Source organism: Balaenoptera acutorostrata, chromosome 1 (assembly GCF_949987535.1).
Source record: "Balaenoptera acutorostrata chromosome 1, mBalAcu1.1, whole genome shotgun sequence".
Classification (NCBI taxonomy): domain Eukaryota; kingdom Metazoa; phylum Chordata; class Mammalia; order Artiodactyla; family Balaenopteridae; genus Balaenoptera; species Balaenoptera acutorostrata.
The window spans coordinates 76,908,674-76,929,248 of NC_080064.1; the positions used below are offsets into that span (position 1 = coordinate 76,908,674).

General features: G+C 36.4%; 1 protein-coding gene across 2 annotated transcripts in view; it reads right to left on the bottom strand.

The window, feature by feature from the left end:
- Positions 1–12,466: 12,466 nt before the first annotated feature.
- SELENOF (selenoprotein F) overlaps positions 12,467–20,575 on the bottom strand; it is a 37,878-nt gene continuing 29,769 nt past the window's right edge. The window contains exons 4-5 of one of the 2 annotated variants that reach the window (XM_007173054.3): positions 15,838–15,887; positions 12,467–13,341 (exon numbers count right to left, since the gene is read on the bottom strand). In XM_007173054.3, coding sequence (XP_007173116.2) covers positions 13,210–13,341; positions 15,838–15,887 — 182 coding nt within the window. In that variant the 3' untranslated portion in view covers positions 12,467–13,209. The remainder of the gene's footprint in view (positions 13,342–15,837; positions 15,888–20,575) is intronic. The other variant, XM_028164210.2, reaches the window with a different exon arrangement.

The window sequence follows — 20,575 nt, forward strand, 5'->3', positions numbered from 1 at the left end:
TTTTTTTTGCAACAGAAATGTTTATTCTTTATATATTAGACTTAAGAAGGAGCCCAATGGAGAGCAATGAAGATGATGAAATTGTATGAGTGTGGAGAGAGCACTTGCTGAGTGTCCCTCAGTCTCTATGGCAAACTCTAAGGCACTGCCACAGAAGCCCCTCTGTTAGTAGAACATAGTTTGAATGTCACTGGTAGTTTAAACTGTTCATTTTACGGATGAAGAAACCAAGATTCCAAAAACTGATTAAGTAACTTGCTAAAAGTCACCCAGTGAGTTAATGGCAGAGCTGAGTTCACTAGAACTCAGGCCTGTTGGTCACCAGTTCAGTGCTCAAGCGCTATTCAGGCACAGAGGGTGTAGTAGGGAATTCCCAGAAATGGGAGGCTATAACGGTGGGGAGGCAGGGCAGCACAGTTCAAGTTCACAGTTAGACAGCTCTAGGTTCCAATCCTGACTGTGGGACTTTTAGGCCAATTTATTATTAAATCTCTCATCCTTATTTGCCTCATTAGTAAATTGGAAATAAAAATGCCTAGTGTTTATAGCTGTTGGAAGGATAAACAAGATAATATTTATTAAGTACTTAGTATTGTATCTGGCACTGAAACCTCATCAATAACAGCTGGATATTATTAACAGTAGCTCTGTTTAAGGGTCTCTATAATTATGCAAATAACTCATTGACATACTTTGAGAAATGTCCAAGACCAGAATGTGACCAACCAGGGAAAAGTCTCATAACGGACATTTGTAGATTTTGCTAGGAAGCTAGCATTCTTCCCCCTTGGAGAACCTCTCCCTTATTCCTAGTCCCTGTTGCTTGTGGTGACTGATCCAACCCCAGCACCAGGATGGTGTGACCCAGGCCTAAGCCAATCAGTGAAAAGTCCATCCTCCTACCCATAAGGCATCAACCCAAAGATGGGTACCTCATCCAACTTGTCAGTTTAGAGTAAACTCTAGGATTTTGGCAAGAGTTACTGGAAAAGAAGTGTTCTTCTCAACTAAGACTGTTAGCAGAAAGGAATGAAATCAGCGTGGAGATGCTGGAGATACATGTGACACCCAAAAGTGAAGCCATCTCAGAGGAGGATCCAAAGGCAAGAGCTTAGAGAATTCTGATGACATCACCTGAGCCCCTAAGTTAGGAGCTAGCAAACTTTTTCTAGAAAGAGCCACATAACAAATACTTTAGATTTTGCTGGTTATAAGGTCTATCTTGCAAGTACTCAGTACTGCTGTTGTAGCTTGAAAGTAGCCATAGACAATACTTGAAAGAACAAGCATGTTTGTGTGCCAATAAAACTTTATTTACAAAAACAGGCAATGAGCTATAGTTTGCCTGCTCCTACCCTAGACCATACCTAAAGCCAGACAACCTTGGGACTTTTCAGTTAGGTTTGCCATTAAATTCCCCTTTTGGCTTAGTTTGAGTTATTTACAATGGGAAGAGTCCTGATACAAGTTTCCATTTGATGAAATATTATCTTAATTAATCTAGTAGGTCACAGATTGCCTAATGGTAGAAAAACTGGTCATTTCTGTCACTAAATAGAAATTTTAGGGGAAAAAAAATCCTCTTTCTAGGTCTATTCTACAACTGCTGGTTGTTTGGGGTCATGTGTTGCCACAGAAGTTGTATTTTAACTGGTGTTTATCTCCTTCTTGTCACGGAGGAGAAGCAAGTACCCCCACGAGTCTTTGCCTTAGAGCAAGTGGTCCACAAGAGACTAAAACACTCATTTGAGTGACTGCAGGACAAAATGATCCCAGAGACTGTCATCCACAAAAGCTTACAACCCTATAGAAGAGCTCTTATTCAGTCCATGTAAAAATGAGAGTGAGGGTTTGTTGTGTGGAGGGGAAGAATTGGATGTTCAGAAAAGTCAGGCCCAAATGTTCCTACTGAGGGAATTTATCGCCCTTCTTCGGAAATGACTTTGCTCTAAGGAGGATCTTATGTTCCTTGGATCAGAACTACTTGCTCTATATTTTCTGACTAATTTTTGCAGTTAGTCAGACTTTCCTGGGATTAAGCCGACTTATTTGAAAGCTGAACACTGCAGTCCTGATCTCAAAACATTAAGTGGAGCTCCTTCTGGCAAGTTGCAGATACTATAATTAAGTGTCCACTTGAGTTTCAGTGTTCACTGAACAACCAAATGTGTTAGGAGAAGCAAAGAACCTAACAGTCGACTATGTCTTTTCCTGAAAACTGAATGGATATCACCAGTGTGGGATATATTCAAACACTAAATTGTACAGAGCAAACTTGAAATGCCATCCCTGTTAGAAGAATGAGATTACCTTAGTCAGTTTGGGCTGCTGTAACAAAGCATCCAGACTGGGTGGCCAAAAAACATAAGTTTATTTCTCACAGTCTGGAGGCTGAGAAGTCCAAGATCACCAGATTTGGTGTCTGGTAAGAGAGAGATGGCTTCCTGGTTCACGGATGACGTCTTCTTGTGTCCTCACATGGATGAAGGGTTGAGAGCTCTCTTGGGGCTCTTTTATAAGGACACTAATCCCATTCATGAGGGCTCCACCCTCATGACCTAAACGCCTTCCAAAGCCTTCACCTCCTAATACCATTACATTGGGGGTTAGAATCTCAACATATGAATTTGGGGTGGGGAGACACAAACATTCAGTCCATAACAGAGATGAATGTGGGTTTGAGAATTTTGGAGATGAAGAGTGAGGACATTCTGGGTAGAGAGGATTATTGGGACAAAGACCTAGCGCTGTGAATGAACATTCCATTTACTTTAACAAATATTTATGAAGCACCTCCTTTGTGCTAGACACTGGACTCAGCTCCATGAATATAATAGTAATAAGAGGAACAGGGTCCCTGTTCTTGTGGCACTTACACTCTAGTGGGGTATGCAGGGAACACCAGTGTAAGGAGACAGAATTCATTTGTATCAATTATTAGAGACAAAGTTGGAAGGAAAGAGCAGGCCAGATTAGCTGGAGGAAGATGGAAATGAAATTACTGTTTCAAGAGAGGACTTGATGAAACTGCATGGTATATTAATATATAGTATGCAGAGGGGATTAAAGTGGGGGAATGGTGGCCAAGTGTAGGATGGTGGTGGGAAGCCTGAACTTTGGTCTTGTGCTTCTTCCTGTGTCTCTTTTTGTCTGATACCTTGAGAACCTGGATCCTCTTTCATTTCATACTGAGGGTAGGGACTGTTTCACTTGTTCAGAACCTTGCAAAATGAGGACCAGTTATCCCTGAGCGAAATTAAACTGGCCCTGCTGAGCTGGTGATAACATATTATGGAGAAGCAGCTGTGTATTTTTAGTTTCTGACCGTAAAAGTAATTCCTCTGGTGTCTTTGTAGCAGCTTCAGCAAACATGAAAACTACTGTGTAAGATTATGCATCCTTTTAAGAACATTCTCAAGAAAATACTGTATTTTTAATTTTATTTTTGTTTTTTTTAAATTTTTATAGTTGATTTACAATGTTGTGTTAGTTTCAGGTGTACAGCAAAGTGAATCAGTTATTCATACACATATATCCACTCTTTTTAAGATTCTTTTCCCATATAGGCCATTACAGAGTATTGAATAGAGTTCCCTGTGCTATACAGTAGGTCCTTATTAGTTATCTATTTTATATATAGTAGTGTGTATATGTTAATCCCAATCTCCCAATTTATCCCTCCCCCCACCCTTACCCCCTGGTAACCATAAGTTTGTTTTCTACATCTGTAACTCTATTTCTGTTTTGTAGATAAATTCATTTGTAACCTTTTTTTTTAGATTCCACATGTAAGTGATATCATATTTGTCTTTCTCTGATTTACTTCACTCAGTATGACAATCTCTACATCCATCCATGTTGCTGCAAATGGCATTATTTTGTTCTTAAGAAAACACTGTCTTTTTAAAAATGTTTATTCTGAGTGTGCAAGAAAAAGTACCTTCAGAGGTATGGTTTTCATTCAGATTCTTCTTTAAAACAAGTTTTCTCATAGAAACTTGAACTTCAGTGAGAAAGCGTGTTAAAGAAATACCTATTTGTTGTGCTAAGCCCAAGAGTATAGAGTCTTCCAACACTTTACAGGCAGAGCATAAAAAACTAAGATCTCTGGATGGAGAAGGTGAGGTCCTCCCTTCAGATGGACTATGATGTTCCCTCATGAGTTCTGCACAAGTGTCAGGTGTGACGGTGTAAAATCTGGGTGGGTGACACAGTTGGGAGAGAACCTCAGGATGTGTGGAGGTGACACTTCTAAGTTAGAGAAATAGAAAAGGGCCCCTTGGAAAACTTAAGATATAAATGATGTCACTGCCACTTAGTAAAATGTTTGCATCATGTTGAAATGTAAGTGAGCCTCTAAGGAAGCCCGTTTTACAGATTAAAAGTAAATCAGGTTGGGTGACTTACCTAGGGACCCTGAACTCAAAGTCAGGAGTGACTGTTGTCTTATTATGCAGGGGTTAAGTGGCACACAAAGCACCCTGTAAATGGGTCCTGTCCTCAGAGTCCTGGACAGAAAGACCTGAGTTCTGAGAACAGCTGTCATTAAACAGCTGTATAGTCCAGTCCATGAAAGGGTTTTTGGCCAAGATGGTGTTTAAAAATTTTTCCACTGTGGTTGCTTTTACATGGAGTATGCCTTGTCTCTTTGCCAGAGTTCTTATCACTCCCTATTAATTATATCTGACCTTGTTGTTACCTGCCTGGCCCCTGCTGCCATTTGAATTCCTAACACTTGACAGAGAGGAGGGGCAATGAGGGACAACTTGCAGTATCTATGGGGTAGGCAGAGGAGAGGTAACAATGAAGCTTAGAAGAGAACTAGGGAAAAGTGGTGTGTTGAAAGCAAAAGGTGTTCCAAGATGGAAGTGAAATCGGTACAGAAAGTTCAAATAGAATGAGAACAAGGAGTTAGCAATTAGATTGCTGTTTGAGATGGGACAAAACTAGATTATAATTGGGTTAAGCAATGCAAGGAATTGAACTAGGACTAGTAGCCAGTGTAGTTTTGACTAAAAAAATAATGATTCAGACTTAGAATCCAACCTTCTCACTGATATGCAGCTATCATCACCAGACTTATGTTTCTAGAAAGAAACAATCTTTCATTGAATCTTAGCTACATTGTCATACTGACTCTGAGACTGATGGAAGGATCTTAACTAAGTCATTGGGGGAAACGAAAGAGATGCCAAGAACTAAACAGGTTAATTTCTTGGCACAAGGAAGCGCATGAAGTCTTCTGGAAGCCACTAACGCATTTTACATGATTGCTTAATTTCAGGAAATCCTGACTCATTGCCCCTGTAGAGTAAGAAGCAAAGGCTGGTCTCAATTTACAATCCTGTAAACCAGCTTTGAGTAGAACAGAGGTTATTCTTGGCAGAAACCTGTCTGTTTAGTGCCTATTTTAATTTGAAAATGTCTTGGTACGTGTATGTTTTATTTTCTTTGAGGAAAAAACAGGCTTTATTTGGGATGTTCTGGGAATAGTTAAGACTAAATGGGCAAGGGAACACCTTCTGGCTTAACTTTTGAATGGGAAATGGGGATACCATCATCAAATCTATGCAATCAGATAACGATTGCCTTGATAAATGGCCCAGGCAACAACTGAATAAAGAAAATGAGACGTTAGAACCAGTTTGCTAAACCAAGGTGCCAGTGTTGAGTAATGCAAGAACCGGAATGCTACTAATGGTGTCACTGAAAATTTAACCACTTTCTTATTTAGTCCTCATAATAATGTAGAGTGTTCACTGTAGCTATTATTAACCCTATTTCACAGATGAGAATAACATGAAAAAGAATAATTAGAAAACTGAGCCAAACTCACACAGTAGGTTAGTGAAGATCCAGGGCTAGACTCCAAATAGGAGGATCAGTGCCACTCTAGATCTGTCCTCCATCCACTTCCTCTTCTGCGTTCCTCAGCAACTATTCCAAACCTTCTCTACAAATCCATTACTCACGCCTTTGTCTGCTTTCTCCAGTCCTGATGAATAAGCTTGCCTCCTGTGTCACTGAGAAAGCAGAGGTCTCTAAACTGCCCATATTGTCCTCTTACCATGTTATGCCCTTGCCCATCCTCATGCTTGTCCTCCACGCTCTCCCTGCTGCTTGAAGCCAAGTCTCTCCACACGTGTATTTGACCCAATGCCTTTCTCCTTCATTTTACTTCTTCATTGGCATCTTCCCCTCTGTTTATAACACACTCAAGTCTCTCTCCTTTGACTCTCAAATCCAGTCTAGCTCCTTCCTCTCTTATTCAAGTTTTTCCAAACAGTTGTCTCTACTTCCTACCTCCCAATTTCTCTTCAGCTCACTTGTCCCCTCACCGCCCTGAAATTTGGTTTTGGGCAGTGTTATGGGCTGAATTGAGTCCCCCCCAAATCCATATGTTGAATTCCTAACTGTCATTGCCTCAGAATGTGATGAGGGCACAGAAGAGACAAAGCTCTAATGCACCCAGTGATCATGAGAAATCAACGTGAGGCAAAATACTAAAAAGAGAGGGCAGAGGGGCTACCTTCACAGATAGTTGGCATCAGGGAGTGTGAGACTGAAGCAAATGTATCTTCTATTCCAAGAGACATCTCATGAAGGGGAAACAAAAGTCAGACGCCAATGGGAAAAAATGACAGGGAGTAAGAGAATCCCCAATTGTCGGTACCTTTTCCCCTCTTGGCTACTCACTAACAAGTGCCGTGAGTCTAGCAAGTCATACATGATGGAAACCTGAAGATGTCACTTGCTTTGCTCTATGGTGATATGATCTATTGAAAATAACTGAGAACAAATACCTCAGCATTCTTAAATGCACCCACTCAAAAACTGAGGTGTTAGATCATACTTTTTTCTAGTTTACAAATAACTATGTAATGTCAGACAGCATAAAATACCTGGCTACACTGAGGACAGATTACATCCATTGTTTCCCTCTGTCCTAGCAGGCCAATAACTCTGCCACAAAAGATTACATTGATTTGACAAGAGGTTTTTTCTTCCAGAGCTTGATAGTTTACTACCCAGTAACTTTTCCCCTTCCGTTTGCAAATTGGTTACAAAACATTTTTTTTCTCAGTATTGTTTTGTCTTTCAGAAACTTCTGAACCAACTGACATCACTGTTTACACTCAAAAGATGACTTCCTTCTTTGTGACATCTGTTAAGTCTTTTCCTGTAAACAGTGTTAAATGACTCATTTAATCAGCTTTGATGGTATACACTGTATACAGTGAAACATAAACACAATCTCATGTGTTACTGCTAATGAGGAAAACACCACCACCTTGACAAAGACATTTTGGCTTAGATGGCTATGAGGAGCCTGTCAAAATTCTGTTAGAACTGAAAAACTGTCAGTCCGACAATCTCTGAGCATAGGTTGTATAAAGAGCCTATAATAGTCTAGACTTATGTTGAGCCTTTCCTTGCAAATCTTTATAAGTGAAAGTTAACCATTAATGCACAGAGTATTGCAAGAGGTATATTAGAGTTCTGTAGAGAAACAGAATCAATAGAATCCCTTTTTCCCTCTCTATTTGTTTATACAGAGATATACAAATATTTAAACCATTAAGTTTTGGGATGGTTTGTTATCCAGCAATGGAAACTAGACCAGAAGAGCTTGGCTGGGATCTGGGGCTGGGCCTTTGGGATAAGATCTAGCTGATTCTGAGTGGATATGCAAGGGGTAAGGCTGGACAAAGATTTCACTCTATATGGGGAAAAACGAGAGTCCTGTATTGTTGGGCTAAGATGTAGAGATAGGTGAGTTTAAAAGTAGATGAATTAGTCATTGCTCATAGGACTAGGTTAGGCAGGAAAACATTGAAATCAGATCAGAGAGTCTGGGCTATAGGTCCAGATGTTCAAGCCAGGAAGGAAGTAATGGAAACACAATTCAGGCCAGAATAGATTTCAAAATCTGGAATGGCAGATAGAGCTGTCTAGTTGGGTCATATAGGTATTCATGATGTGGGAGATCAGGTAACAGGAGCCAGGGACTTGGGTCAAAAGCCTGAATGTAGGTAGGAGGTAAAACTGGACCCAAGAACTCTGGTACTAGTTATAATAGAGGTGGCGACAGAAAGACTGTCATAGATATTGAGTCACATAGTTCCAAGGCTGGAGCTTCATGTTCTTTCCTTGGAGCTAGAATTGAGATTAGTGCTCAGCTTAAAGGTGGGGTGAGGAGGACTGCCCGAGTGTGGTGTGGATTAATAGGCACCTCCTATGGGTCCACATAACTAGTGAATAGTCTAAGAATCCTTTGAGCATAGATACAAATGAACATTGGAATCTCATAAAACTTAACATTTTAGCTTAGGCTTGTCTTTTTTGTTCTCAAAGCAAGTTGATGAGTAGTTTTAAAGAGTAAATTGTATACTAGATGCTCCTAAAGAGGCTATTAGTGCACTAGATAAAGCACTTACGTGTTTACGTGGGCATAACAATAGTTGCTGACTGTGACATTTAGAGTTGAACTTACTGGATTTTGTCACTCCCCTGCTTGAGGTTTTTTCCTTTTCTGGTTTTATTCTAAAAGCAACTTAGAATGCAGCTAAATTCTTAAGACAGCACCAACTGGGTCCTCCTTGCCTACCTTCCCAACCTCATTTTCTACTATTCTCTCAGGCTCGCTAGTTTCCAGATGCATTGGCTTCTTTCAGGTGTGTGGAAATGCCTGACTTTCTACTAAGTCTGGGTCTTTTCATGTGCTCTACCTTCTAATTGGAAGGCATTTCAATTTACTCTTTTCCTGAATAGCTTCTGTTCATATTTCAGGCCTCGGTTTAAATGTCACATCCTTCAGAAATCTCTGAACTCGCTAGTCCCCTTTGTAACTCTCTTCTAGTAACTTTTTTCTTCATTGCTTTTACCATAATTGCAATGCTGTATTTGTTTAATGGTTGCCTCTCATACTAGAATGTGACTTCTATTAGATATGGGAACATTAAAGTTTTTTTCATGACTGAAGCTGGGGAAGAGAAAAATGAATTAAAATCCAGTAAAGTGACAGAAGGCAGAAGAGGAAGGAAAAATTGAGAGAATAAAACCTACCATCTAAAGAATTAAAAGAATTGCAGTCTTAAGGCTATTTAGTGGAGGGCACAGTGCTTATTAACACATTTCAATGGCCCCTGATGATAAGACTGTAAAATGAGTACCCTTAATGAGAGATGAAGAATACATGTGCAGAAATTAGCTTTCTTGTACATTGCTGATGGGAATGTAAAATGGTGTAGCCACTTTGGAAAAGTTTGGCAGTTCCTCAAAAAGTTAAACATTGATAGTATATTACTCAGCAATTCCACTCCTAGGTTATGTATGTAAGAGAAATGAAAACATTTGCACACAAAGACTTGTACATCAATGTATATAGCTGTGTTATTCACAATTGCCAAAAAGTGGAAACAACCCAAATGTCTACCAAATAATGGATAAAACGTGGTATATTTGTATAAAGGAATATTATTCAGCCACAAAAAAGAAATGAAGGACTGATACATGCTATAATATGGTTGAACCTTGAAGACATGCTAAGTGAAAGAAACCAGACACAAAAGGCACATATTGTGATCCTGTTTATATGAAATGTCCAGAATAGGCAAATCCATGGACAGAAATCCATAGAGACAACCTAGACAGGTTGTCGAGGACTGAGGGTAGGTGGGTGTGGGATTGACTACCGATGCATATAGGATTTCTTTTTGGAGTGATGAAAATGTTCTAAATTCAGATTGTAGTGATGGTTGGATAACTGTGTGAATATACTAAAAAACCATTGAATTGCATACTCCAAGTGGGTGAATTTTAAATGTGAATTATGTCTCAATAAAAATGGTAAATTAGTCAATCCTCATTACTTACAGTAGTTATTATGTTCTATAAAGTCACTGCAAACACTGAATTGGCGAACACAGAACCATTGCTCTTAGGCGATACACAGGGTTAGATTCCTGGAAGCCTCTGGCCACATTTTTGCCAACCTATGGATATATAACCTTGTTTTATGTGTTTCTGTTTAAAGGCACCTTTTATAAAATAACTGCTGATTTACTAATGATGAACTCATGGCCAACAGCACTGTAACTCATGCCTGAACAAAACTGATCTAAAACATGTATTTTTCCCACAAGGCACATCGCAGCTTTCTTGCACTTATTAGTAACACTAGACAGCACTTTAGTACTACGCTTGGGGGCCATTCTAAAGAGCGAAATAACCAACAAAAAGCACAAAAACGCAAAAAATGTGGCATTAAATAGACTGTGAAAAGGACGCTTGTTCACAGCATGAGCTGAAGCAAGGCACTGTCACTTTGTCTGACCTTGGCTGGGAATGTGTGCACTGGGGCACTCAAATTTTTCACTGCTTTGCGCACATCCGTGGATGACTTCAAAAGTGCCAAGAGTACTGTGATTGTGGAGTTACAATTAAATTTGAACGAGTAGGTGAATTTGCAAATATAGAATTTGTGAATAAGGATCAACTCTAGCTTAGTTTTTCTACCAAAATGGTTTTTTAAAAAAGTTTTGAATTTTAAGGTCTAAACTTCAATCTCTTCATAATGGTAGATAAAACGCTGCACATATTCATAGTCTGTTTCAAGAGTGGCTAACAGGGAAGAATTAGTTTTAGAGGTCTCAGACAATTCTTAGTTTTATTCCTTAGTATTTCTAGGTAATGTTTCATGTTACTGATTCCTGGGCTAAGGACCAGTTTGAAGGTAAAATGTTTATTTTAATCAGCAAAAGTCTAATTTGAATTCTGGATCACAAACGCAGGCCCTCTCCTCCCAGAAAAAGTTCTCTCTCACCACAGGATATAATTAAAAGATACTTTAATTTTCAAATAAAAGAAATACCTAGTTGTGCTCATATCTGTAATCTGTACTCCTACTTCCCATATATTTGTAGACATGCTTTCACATGCTAGCTACTGCCAATTTTAATTTCCAAAGTTTTGCAGTTTTGCTTTCAAAAATATTTTATGCATTTTATTAACTTTAATTTTAGACTGGCTTTCAAGTCTCAAATCCTCTTAAAACAGGAAATGTCAGTTCCTGCTCATAGCTCCTTGTAAGAGGCTTTTGCCAAATTCAGGAATTGAGACTCGTTAACTGTTTTAGGTTATAAGTAACATAATTTTGGCAGGGGGAGCAAATTTATAAATATCAACTGACTATTACATATCCATATTTGTGAACTTGAATAAGCTTAATCAAATGTCAAAATTTGGCTATAAAATGGTACTTTTTTGCCTTAGTATTTATACACCCTTCTTGGTAATCAAGATTTGTTTAAAAAGGTTTTAGCTGTTGATTGGAATTGGAGAAAAACAGTTGGATTGGCTAATTAACTCAAACCTCCCAATTAAAATAGTGGAGCTTGGTAGATAACACATTTATTCATCAACTCAAGAACTTAAAGCTTCAAGTTCTTCAAAGTTTAAGGTTCTTCAGCCTCTTTTGATCTCTAATAATAACTTGAATATAATAGACTTTTCAGGCTTCTTTCTTTAAATCCCAGTGCCAGATACTCATTTGATTGGCTCTTCCTGCTCAGAGAATAGTCCAATTAGTTTTCTATGCCAATCCCAGAAGTTCTGAAGTTTCATGCCTTCTATCCAACTATTTTTTCTGTATGTGGCAGCAACTCCTCTCGTGCTGTTTTTTCCCACTGTTCATGATTGGCTTCACCTCCCTTTTGCTCTGAAGTAATAACCACCATTAGGGATTAGTACATTATCCAGGGCCTTGTACTATCAAAGTGATGGCCCTCTCCATTACTATGGATGACCAAAAATAGACCACAGTTTGTCTGCCAGGACTTCTCATAGTATTTTTTCATTCTCAAGCTGGCTTTAAAAATGTCTTAAAATGACATGACATAAAATGCCAGTAAAGATTAATAACGGACCTTTGTTAAATATTCTACAAACATTTTCTGGTAGAGTTATCTTCAAGATTTTCAAATATCCTTCATTAAGATAGTTTAATTCAAAATAAAAAATAAAAGTTTCCAGATTATAAGAACTTATCCTAAGACTGAGCTGACATAATAGGATATTAGACCAATTTGTTAAGTTAGTAAGGTTTAAATGACCTGAAGTCATTTGGATGAATGCTGCTCTTAGTGCACCACCCTTTAAGAAGTCACTTTCATCACATAGAAGGTTAAGCAAAGAAAAATCATTTTTAATAGCTCCTAAAAAACTATATTTTAAGAGAAATTCCTTATATGATATAAATGAAAATGTGTTCATAAATGAAAGCACTCTGACAAATAAAAAATCATAGCCAAAATAGTATTACCCACAATAAGTTAGAAGTTTTAAACAATGTAGACATTTTAGTGTTTTTAGCTTAAAAAAAAGGCTTATATGAAAAGAAAATAAAAATGCACTGAGAAATATGTCATTTTTAAACATGAAAGAACAAATAGATTTCAAATTCAGATAGATTTTTTGAAATGTTTTATTTATATTTTGGTCTTACAAATGATAATTTTTAACTTTACTCTTCTGTAAGAATGTAAAGCACAAAAATTTGCTAAATATCAGATCCACACAAATCCACAAAAAGGTTTTCTGTGTAGTCTTCATTAATGCGAATCTTTGTGTGAATGTTTCACTCTTACCGTAGATCTTGAATCTGTTCTACAATAATGAAGCCATACAGTTTTTATGCAGTGCATTCATTATAAACTATAACGTTTCTATTAAAAGGAAAGCTGGGTAATACAAAAATATGAGAGGATCTGGGAAGCAGGCAATCTGTTGAGGCTCGGTATATCTTATTTGCTTTGTAGTTTTCTGTCTTCACTTTCAAAAAGCACACAGCACATGAGGCACAGTAATCATCTCCCTTATTAACCTCCTTAATTAAAAAATCTGTTGTTCGTAAAACTGGACCAATTATCACAAATTATCATTTGCATAATTAACCACAAGACTATTACAAAGCATTTTGTTAGTGGTATCAACAAATGGAGGATGGAAACATAAAAAATGGGTTTTGTTAAGCTTGCCAACTCCTTACATAACATGGGTTGTGCTGCCACTTCAACTTTTAATTAGATGTTTAATGCCTCACAGTAAAAGACTGATCAATGGAAGAAAGCAAAACTAAATTATTTTCTAGGTGCTGTGATATTTCATTTGACAAGGTAACAAAAGGATAGGACAAAATTTAAGCAAGATTTATATGCGTTCCAACTTTTCACTCAGGAATTCTTCTACACTGTCTGTGTTCCATTTGAGGATGCTTAGTTCTTCAGCAATGTTCCCATTGTCGTCCAAAAGCTTTAGCACAGGGTCTGAACCGCGAACATACTACAAAAAAGAGGAAGATCATTTTCTGCTTAGAAAGAGCCCTTTCAGTTTCAACCAAAGTCCAAATCAATTCAATCCAGCTTAATTAAATTTAACAGTAATAAGCTTTTAGACATAACATCACAACAGCTCTTAAAGGAAGTCTTTTAGAAAAGAGTGTAATGGGATTTCATCAAAAATGACAATTAAAAAAAAATCACATTTTATTTCTGAAGAGAAACACCTGTTGGTATCAAGCAGTTTACTTGGGATTTAAGCTTATTCTTGAATGTAACAAGTATTTATTGCATACATGACACACTCCAACTCTCAAATGAGTTGAAAATCTAAAGAAGGAGGCAGACAAGTTCAAAATATTGAATGAGAATGACTCTTAAGAGCCATGTTGAAATAGGCTGTGCATACAAACTATCAAGACAATTCTGTATTGGACTTTCACTAGATTTCTTAAACCAAAGAAAATTTATTCTGTTGTAATTAGTTTATAATTCAGCTGGATTCCTGAAACTTCAGACCTACTAGTGGGTTCCAATATTTCACCAGAGAGCTCTGAGGAATTCTGATTCTGGGTAAATGTGATAACAAACCTGATCCCATTCATTAAGTGATCAGTCTTCAATGCTAAATTAAGGACCATGTAACTAAAAATGCAGCAGTGATGATGAAGGGAGCTGAGAAACTCAGCAATTATGCTTCAGTTTTTCTAGGTCTTCTAGAGTTGTGAACTTTAGAGATGGAGACCAGCTCTGATGTGATTATTTGCATTTGGTATATTCTCAACCCATTTCTGGAATTTAGAAATTGGTCCCCTATGCTAATAAACCAATAACATTACTACTAAAATCTTTTGGGTCAGGTTATCTACATAAATTATTCTTAAAAATTCAATTTTTTATTCAAAAACTCATTTTAGTCCAAAAATTAGAAACTACATAGCCTATAGTTGCAAAAGTGTTCAAAATATTAAATCAAATCCAACAGTGTATAAAGAATTATATACCATGGCCAATTTGGATTTACTCCAAGTATGCAAAGCTGGTGCAAAATTTGAAAATGAATTAATGTAATCTATTACTACCAACAGGCTAAACAGGAAATCTTATACCAATAGATGCAGAAAAAGCATCCTGTCACATGCTACAACATGGATGAACCTTGAGGACATCATGCTAAAGTGAAATAAGCCAGTCATGAAAGGACAGATACTATACGATTCCACTCATATGAAGTATCTAAAGTAGTCAAAATCATAGAAATAATGTAGAAGGGTGGCTGCCATGGGCTGGAGGCAGGAGAGAGGGGGAATTAGTGTCTAATGGGTATAGAGTTCCAGTTTTGCGGGACAAAAAAATTCTACATCTGTTGCACAACAGTGTGAATGTACTTAACACTACTGACCTGTACCCATAACATTTAACTTACCAGTACTGAACTGCACCCTTAACATTTAACTTACCATCTTAACTATGTTTAAGTTTTTTTTTTACCATAATTAAAATTTTTAAAAGTGAGCAAAAGATCTCAGATACACCAAAGAAGATATACAGATGGCAAATAAGCATGTGGAAAGATTCTCAATTAGGGAACTGCAAATGAAAACAACAATGAGATAACATCACACACTTATTAGAATGGCTAAAATCCAAAACACTGACAATAAGGAATGCTGATGAATGTGGAGCAATAACTCTCATTCATTATTAGTGGGAATGCAACATGATATAAGCACTTTGGAAAATAGTTTAGCTTTGTAAGAAACTGCCCAACACTCTTACTATATGATTCAGTAATCGTGCTCCTAGGTAATTACCCAAATAAGTTAAACGTATGTCTACACAAAAATGTATACAGCACTGTTGCTCATAATTGCTAAAAATTGGAAGCGACCAACATGTCCTTCCATAGGTGAATAGAAAAGCAAACCATGGTATAACAGAATACTATTCATATTATTCAGCATTAGAAAGAAATGAGCTATCCAGCTGCAGAAAAGACACAAAGGAACTGTAAATGCATATTAAGTTAAATCTGAAATCTGAAAAGGCTACTTACTGTATGATTCCAACTATATGACAATCTGGAAGAGGCAAAACTATAGAGACAGTAAAAAGATCAGTGGTTCCCAGGAGTTTGGTGGGGTGTGGAGCACAGGGGATTTTGGGGGCAGTGAAACTTCTGTATGATACTGTAATGGTGGATACATGACATTTGGTAAAACTCCTAGAACTGTACAAAGTATAAGCTCTGATGCAAACTACGAAATTTAGTTAATAATAATGTATCAATATTGGTTCATCAATTGTAACAAATGTACATCAATGCAAGATGTTAATAAGGGAACTGGAGGGTGGGGGTGGGAGTACATGGGAACTCTCGAATCAATTTTCCTGTAAACCTAAAACTGCACTAAAAAATAAAGTCAATTAAAATATCTGAATAATTTTTAATTAAAAAAAGAAAATGCTGGAAAAAAGGATCCCATTAAAATTGCATTACCTTGATTTGTAGTCCTCTGAATAGTCTGGGTTTATCACTCCTGACGAAAGCTTAAAAGAAAAAAAGATTCAAATTGTTTACTTCCATATCCAAGCTAGCTACAAAGATCAACACAAAAAGTAGAAATAAACTCAATAAATAAAAAATTAGATCCTATATGGAAAAACCAAGGAAACTAAAACACATATAAAATGGAAAGATACCCCATATTCTTCAATGGGAAGACTAAATATTTTAAGATGTTAATTTTTTCAAATTAATAAAAATCCCAAATTACAATGGGATTTTGAGGGCTTGACAAAATGACAGTAAAACTCAGCTATACGAGTAAATGTTTGAGGGCTTCCGTGATGGCGCAGTGGTTAAGAATCTGCCTGCCAATGCAGGGGACAGCGGTTTGAGCCCTGGTCCGGGAAGATCCCACATGCCATGGAGCAACTAAGCCCATGCACCGCAACTACTGAGCCTGCGCTCTAGAGCCCACGAGCCACAACTACTGAAGCCCGTGCTCCGCAACAAGAGAAGCCACCGCAGTGAGAAGCCTGCGCACCACAACAAAGAATAGCCCCCTCTCGCCGCAACTAGAGAAAGCCCGTGTACAGCAACGAAGACCTGATGCAGACAATAATAAATAAATTAAAAAAAATAATAATAAAAGAGTAAATGTTGGAGAATAGTCAGGGCAGTTTAGAAAAAGTAAAATACGGGAGAATCTGTTCAACTGTTTATTAGTATACTATGTGATACTTATACCAGAATGATAAAACAAAGAAACTGATTAGGAAATCTAGAGAGATAAAAATACCTGGATTTTTTAATATGGTAAAGCTAGCAAACCAAAGAGAGAGAGAGAGATTATGTGTGCGTGCATCTGGGAGTGTGTGTGTGTGTGTTATTCAATAAATACTTTTGAATATCTATTGTATACCAGATAGCAGATATAAAGCTATATAAAACAGACAGGATTCCTGCTCTTATGGAGTTTATAGTCTGGTGAGGAAGAAAGATGCTAAACAAGCAATCACATCACTGATAATTTCAGTTGTGATAAGTGTTTAAAAAAAAAGATTCAGAATACTACCATAGCACTTAACACAGACAACTTGGAATATGGAATATAAAATTCTTCTCTTATGCATGATCCTAAAGAAAATGCTTTATAGATGTGCCTATATAAAAATGGACACTCAGTACAGCAAAACACTACTATAAACAAAGTTCAAAGTAAAAATGACATACTGGGGAAAATTATCTCTTCCACAGTATGCAAGAGAGCTTCTATTAATAAGAAAAAAATAAATACTAGGTACTAGAGAAATGAACTAAGGACAGGAACATGTAATATACAAATAAACAAATGGTCACTAAACGTTTGAAATAAATGTTCAACCTCACAAATAATCAAAGAACTGTCAAAACAATGAGGTAACCTCATTTGGAGTGGCAAAAATTAAAAAGAATATTTAAGGTTAGAGAGGGGGTAGAGAAGATTTTGCCGGGGCTTAGTTGTGGGAGAAATGTAAATGGACACATCCTTCCTGAAAGGTATTTAGCAAAGTGAACCAAAAGTCTTAAAACGTGCATACTCTTTAGATCTGCAAGTCTCCTTCTAGGAACTTCTTTATTCTGAGGAAATAATTACACTATAATGCAAAGATATATAAGATCCTGCTAACCAAGTCTGGAGATCTGAAAATAATCTAAGTGTGTAAAAGGCTATTGGTTAAATAAATTAACATGGACCACTATGAAGTGCATCCAATCATTTAAAAATTATATTAATCCGTATTTAGTGATATAAATGCAAACTCATATATAAAGGTTTATAGATCAGTTTGTTCCCCATGGTTGTTATAAAAAGATGGATATTGTTTTTATATATTTACACTAATGTTTTTATATATTTATCCATAAATATATATTTGCAAAGGAAAAAGCCTAGAAGCATTGAACAAAATCTTTAAAAAAATTAAGTGAGAAAATATAAAATACTTAGCACAATATACCTAACAGTTCAAAACAGTAACTATTATTTTAATAGTGGTTATATCTGGAGCATAGGGTTTGGGGAAGTTTTAAATAAATGTTTTCCTTTTTGGGTTGTTGTTGATCTACATTTTACCAAGTTTTTAGTAATGATCACGTCTAATTGTCCAAGTTAAAAAATTTTAGAATACATTAAAAAAGATAAATACAAGTGGGATGTTTCATTTGGATACCTTAAATGGGGACAGTTCTTAATTCCAGTTCTGTTATCATTTGCATCAGACTCTAATTAGATTTTATAGTGACACACGTGCTTTTGAGAACTTATTTTTTAAACTTAGAATTAACTAGCAATAGCACGATAGACATGTTTCACTATGAAGATCTTTATACATGTGCATCTAGGACAACTAAACAAAGATTAGTAAATGCTTTTTCTCTTTAAGGTTCTGCAGGCTTGTTGGAAGACACTCAGATATCCCATCTAAACTTCCCCTACTAAATTTAGTTCAAAATAAAACTGATTATATTATTCTGGCTTATTAGAATGTCTTCTCTATTAACTTCATCCTTTAAGAGTTGTCCAATACTCCTGAATGCCCAAACAAAAATGAGCTTATGATATGCTGTTGCATTTTATAACCATTCCTTTGGCAAATGCTATATGCACATCTGTGCAAAGCATCATTTAATACACAGTGTGGTCACTACTACATAAGAAACTTCTCTGGAGAAAAGAACTATTCTTAAATATTTTTTTTGTATCTATAACAGAACCTATAACTTTCTGTCATTCAGAAGATTTTTTAACAGGCCGGAATGAGGGAATAAATTGAAAAGAAATATTAAGATGAGTCACTAATGACTATCTTCATCAGTTCTTTTCTCTTCTCTCTGCTATGTATAAATCTACAAGCTCCTAATTTTGACTGAGGGGAATATCTATTAAATACCCTGTGGTAGCAAATCACATTTTACAGGCAGTAAATTAATCTTTTAAAATATATTTGAATACTTACTATATACACATGGCACTAGGATAGGCTATACGAGCATATAAGAGACTTGCAAAAAAGACTTCAGAGTAACTTATTTTTCTAGTTTACTTTCTGCTGTTTTAAAAATAACTAAGTGATATCAGTTTGGAGATTCCTAAAGAGATTAATTCAGTCACTCTATTTCAAGAAAATGTTCTTATGCCAATTTAATTATTTGTCAATTACTAAGGCAGATTTGTAAATAACACTTCAAAACGATCAAATATGCAGAAATGATTAGAAAACATTAAGTTTAGCGTTGAATGTTTCAGTTTTGTCCTCAAGATTCTTACCAGCATGTCATTTGTGTAGCTGCCTAGGAGACCTTAGAGCCAAGTTTTGCTATATACACTGCTTAGAAAGTCATGGTACTCTTCTTATAAATCAGAGGCTCTTCAAAGTTAACTATGAAGAGTATTAAAAAATAAAAATCTATCTTCCTCCTCATTCCAAAAAGAGGATAAGTGGGGATGAGGGATAATAGGAAGGATATGTCTTGAGGTCAAAGAAAAATGTTTGAACTATGTTATTTTCAAAATCATAAACAAGTGAAAATATACAGGCAAAATACACTTGGCTAGATCTAACAATGTACCTTTGGTCACATTACAAGTAGTCATACAATGTACTCTACTGGTTTTAAGATTTAATAAGTAAGGGCTTATGGCAGGTACAATTAAGATTTGTGAATTGCCACATAAAATTACATGGAATGATAATTAGATGTTTTCCCGTTGAGTAGAAATAAGTATATTTGAATCAGAATATAAACAAAAATGTCACATCATACCCAGAAACGACAATACAAAGAGAAGAGCAGCAGCAACAAAAAACATCAACAGAACTGAATTCTCAATTGTGCTCAGTGAAAACTACTGGGTATCGAAGAGTATTTCTAAAACAAGAATATTTACTTACAAACTATCTGGAGTGCAAAATCATGAGTCATTTGGGTCCTCCCAACAAGACAATTTAAAAGCACTTAAAAACGTTCAGAGAACGGCAATTTAAATAAGAGAATCTGGGGAGACTGGAGGTACAATAATGAAGACAAAACAAACTAAAAAGATTATGACTTTTCAGATAAGAATAATAAAGTCAGAAAAGGACTATTTGAAGACTATAAATTCATAAAGGCTATATAACCAATGTAAACACAGGCTTTTCACCAGTTTCCCATTTGTCAAAAGTGGAGCCACCTTTGAATTAGATAAATTTAGCAAATCCATTCATTCATTCAATAAATATTTGAATTCCTCTTAATGTGAGGTGCAGTGTTAGAAAGATTTGGGATACATTAGTGATAAAACAAATTTAAAAATTCTGGGCTTTAAGGAGTTCCTAGTTTGGTAGAGGCAGAAGACCAGTAAATTAAATAAGTACATTACAATATTATGTGGGAACTGCTATGGAACACAAAGGGGAGGGTGTAAAATTCTGTCCAAAGCCAATCCCAAAATAATGCTTGAACTAAATTTGGAATGAATAGGGGTTCGTCACAAAAATGGGTAAAGGCATAAGTCAGGAAGAATATGCAGTGTGTGCAAAGACTTAGAGGTCAGAGTTCAGAGAACTGCAAATAGTTCTGCACATAAACTAGATATGTGAACCTAGAAAAGAGAATCCATGCCATGATAGGTCTTGTATATGATGCTGAATTTGACATTTATATGTGATGGGGAACTACAGGTAATTTTAAATAAGAGGGTCACATA